This window comes from Neopelma chrysocephalum, unplaced genomic scaffold (assembly GCF_003984885.1).
Source record: "Neopelma chrysocephalum unplaced genomic scaffold, ASM398488v2 Primary Assembly neopelma1_143329, whole genome shotgun sequence".
NCBI lineage: Eukaryota > Metazoa > Chordata > Aves > Passeriformes > Pipridae > Neopelma > Neopelma chrysocephalum.
The window spans coordinates 1-2,747 of record NW_020932753.1 but is presented as its reverse complement, the minus strand read 5'-3'; the positions used below and the strand labels follow the sequence as shown (position 1 = coordinate 2,747).

General features: G+C 58.7%; 1 protein-coding gene across 1 annotated transcript; it reads left to right on the top strand.

Annotated features, from left to right (window-relative positions):
• Window positions 1–856: 856 nt before the first annotated feature.
• LOC113962318 (keratin, type II cytoskeletal 6A-like) lies at window positions 857–2,420 on the top strand (the record flags this gene model as incomplete). Its single annotated transcript, XM_027673089.1, has 3 exons — window positions 857–917; window positions 1,624–1,719; window positions 2,256–2,420. Coding segments are annotated over 3 exons (322 nt in total), but the record flags the coding sequence as incomplete, so codon positions are not given.
• Window positions 2,421–2,747: the final 327 nt, after the last annotated feature.

Here is a 2,747-nt window from a genome sequence, read left to right as displayed (position 1 = left end):
AGAGCTGCCACCTGGGAAAAAGAGAAGAGGGAACAGATTGGATTTCAGGTCTAGGAACAGATTGGATTTCAAGTCTAGGAACAGATTGGATTTCAGGTCTAGGGTTGGTTCCCGGGTTTCTTCCCTTCACCTGGGAAGGAGAACACATTTCATTTCAAGTCTGGAGTTACTCAAGTCCAGAGTTCCCCTTCCACTGGCTCCTTCCCGTGCCTGCTCCAAGATCCCACCGCACGGAACCCTCACCAATATTGGTTTGGGGACTGGCACGAACCTGCCCCTGAAATCCAGGCCTTTGCCTGGAGAACCCTCGTGCTCTGTCTGCTCTCCAGCCCAGCCCTGCCCTGGTTATCTGATGAGAGGACGTTGCTCAGAGCCACGAAAAGCTCCGCAGAACCCCGGGATGATCCTCCTCTTGCCCAACCCTCCGTTTCATGTTTAATTAAACGCTGCGGCGGCTTATTCAGAGCCATTAGCATTATTACAATATCAAATATCAAATGGCTCCCTCATTATGCCTTCGCAGGCTTTGTTGAAAGCCCTTTTTTGCATAACTTTGCTCGGGGCAGAGGTCACCTGGAAGAGCTGCTCCCGTTTCCTGCCCGACCGGGCTCCACGCGGGCACATTTGTGTGTGAGCTCGGCTTTATGGGCGGCCACTGAAACGGGTTCATTTAGGCCGGGCCTGCTCACACGCCCGAGGTTCAAAGGCAGCAATGTTTGCCCCGAGTCTGCTGGGGATGAGCGGGTGGGAGGATGGAACCCGGCCGGGAGCCACAACTGAGGCTTCGGGAGCGGGGCGGGTCCAGCCCCCGGTTCCCACCGCGAGCCTCCCCCTCTCCCCCTTTTCATCCTGGCAGATATGAAGACGAGATCAACCGGCGCACGGGGGCCGAGAACGAGTTCGTGGTGCTCAAGAAGGTGGGGGAGCCGGGAATTGTGGGAATCGAAAGGGAATTGTTGGAATGAAAAGGGAACTGGCTCACCCAGAGAAGCTGGTGGGAGTTGGGGTCCTCCAGCTGACCATTGTCCCCTGTGCTGTCCCTCCATCCCTCGTCCCCAGTCCCTCTCCAGCTCTCCTGGAGCCCCTTCAGGCCCTGGAAGGGGCTCCAAGCTCTCCCTGGAGCCTTCCCCTCTCCAGGGGAACACACACTCATCCCATCCCATCCCATCCCCACTGGCTTGGAGAAGGCTCCAGGGAGAGCTTGGAGCACCTCCCAGGGCCTGAAGGGGCTCCAGGAGAGCTGGAGAGGGACTGGGGACAAGGGATGGAGGGTCAGCACACAGGGAATGGCTTCCCACTGCCAGAGGGCAGGGAGAGATGGGATATTGGGAAGGAATTTATGGCTGGGAGGGTGGGCGAGGAGGCCCTGGGATTGATTTCCCAGAGGATGCCCCTGGATCCCTGGAAGTGTCCAAGGGCGGGTTGGATCCCCCTGGGCTGGTGGGAGGTGTCCCTGCTCATGGCAGGGGTTGGAACAAGATGCTCTTTACGGTCTCTTCCAACCCAAATCATCCCATGATTCCACGATTCCATGAATAACAGACCTGGAAGCAGGTCCCTGGTGTCCTCACCCCCCTTTGGCTCCCGGTTTTCACCAGAAATCCCTGGGTTTCCTTTCCTTAGGATGTGGACGGCGCCTACATGAACAAGGTGGAGCTGCAGGGCAAGGCAGACTCGCTGGCAGAGGAGATCAACTTCCTGCGGGCTCTCTACGAGGCGGTGAGTGCCCAAAATTCCCTTGGGGAGCATCCTCACAACTCCTTCCCTATGGATCATCCCATCTCAGGGTTCTGGGACTCAAAATTCCCCTGGGGAGCATCCTCATGGCTCCTTTCCTATGGATCCCCCATCCCAGAGCTCTGGGACTCAAAATTCCCCTCGGGAGTGTCCTCATGGCTCCTTCCCTATGGATCATCTCATCCCAGGGCTCTGGGACTGAAAATTCCCTTGGAGAGCATCCTCACAGTTCCTTCCCTATGGATCCCCCATCCCAGAGCTCTGGGACTGAAAATTCCCTTGGAGAGCATCCTCACAGTTCCTTCCCTATGGATCCCCCATCCCAGAGCTCTGGGAGCTGTGCCTGGGGCTGTCCAGTGCCAAGGGAGGGTGGTCACGGCCTTTTTGGAAGTGACAGAGCAGGAATAAGGTGGAAAACGCCGATGGAGCAGCGGAAACGCAAGGGAAGAGCTCGGGGAGAGAGTTCCCAAACCACTTCCACCCTGGCCCCTTAACGCTGGGTCTCTCCCCGTGGGCAGGAGCTGTCCCAGATGCAGCAGCAGGTGTCGGACACCTCGGTGGTGCTTTCCATGGACAACAACCGCAGCCTGGACCTCAACAGCATCATCGCCGAGGTGAAGGCGCAGTACGAGGACATCGCCAACCGCAGCCGCGCCGAGGCCGAGGCCTGGTACCAGAACAAGGTGGGTCCTGGGAGCACGGCCTGATTCCTGGGAGCACAGCCTGATTCCTGGGAGCACGACCTGATTCCCAGGAGCATGGGCTGATTCCTGGGAGCACGGCCTGATTCCCGGGAGCACAGTCTGATTCCCGGGAGCGCGGTCTGATTCCTGGGAGCACGGTCTGATTCCCGGGAGCATGGGCTGATTCCTGGGAGCACGGCCTGATTCCTGGGAGCACGACCTGATTCCCAGGAGCACGGGCTGATTCCTGGGAGCACGGGCTGATTCCTGGGAGCGCGGTCTGATTCCCGGGAGCACGGGCTGATTCCCGGGAGCACGGGCTGATTC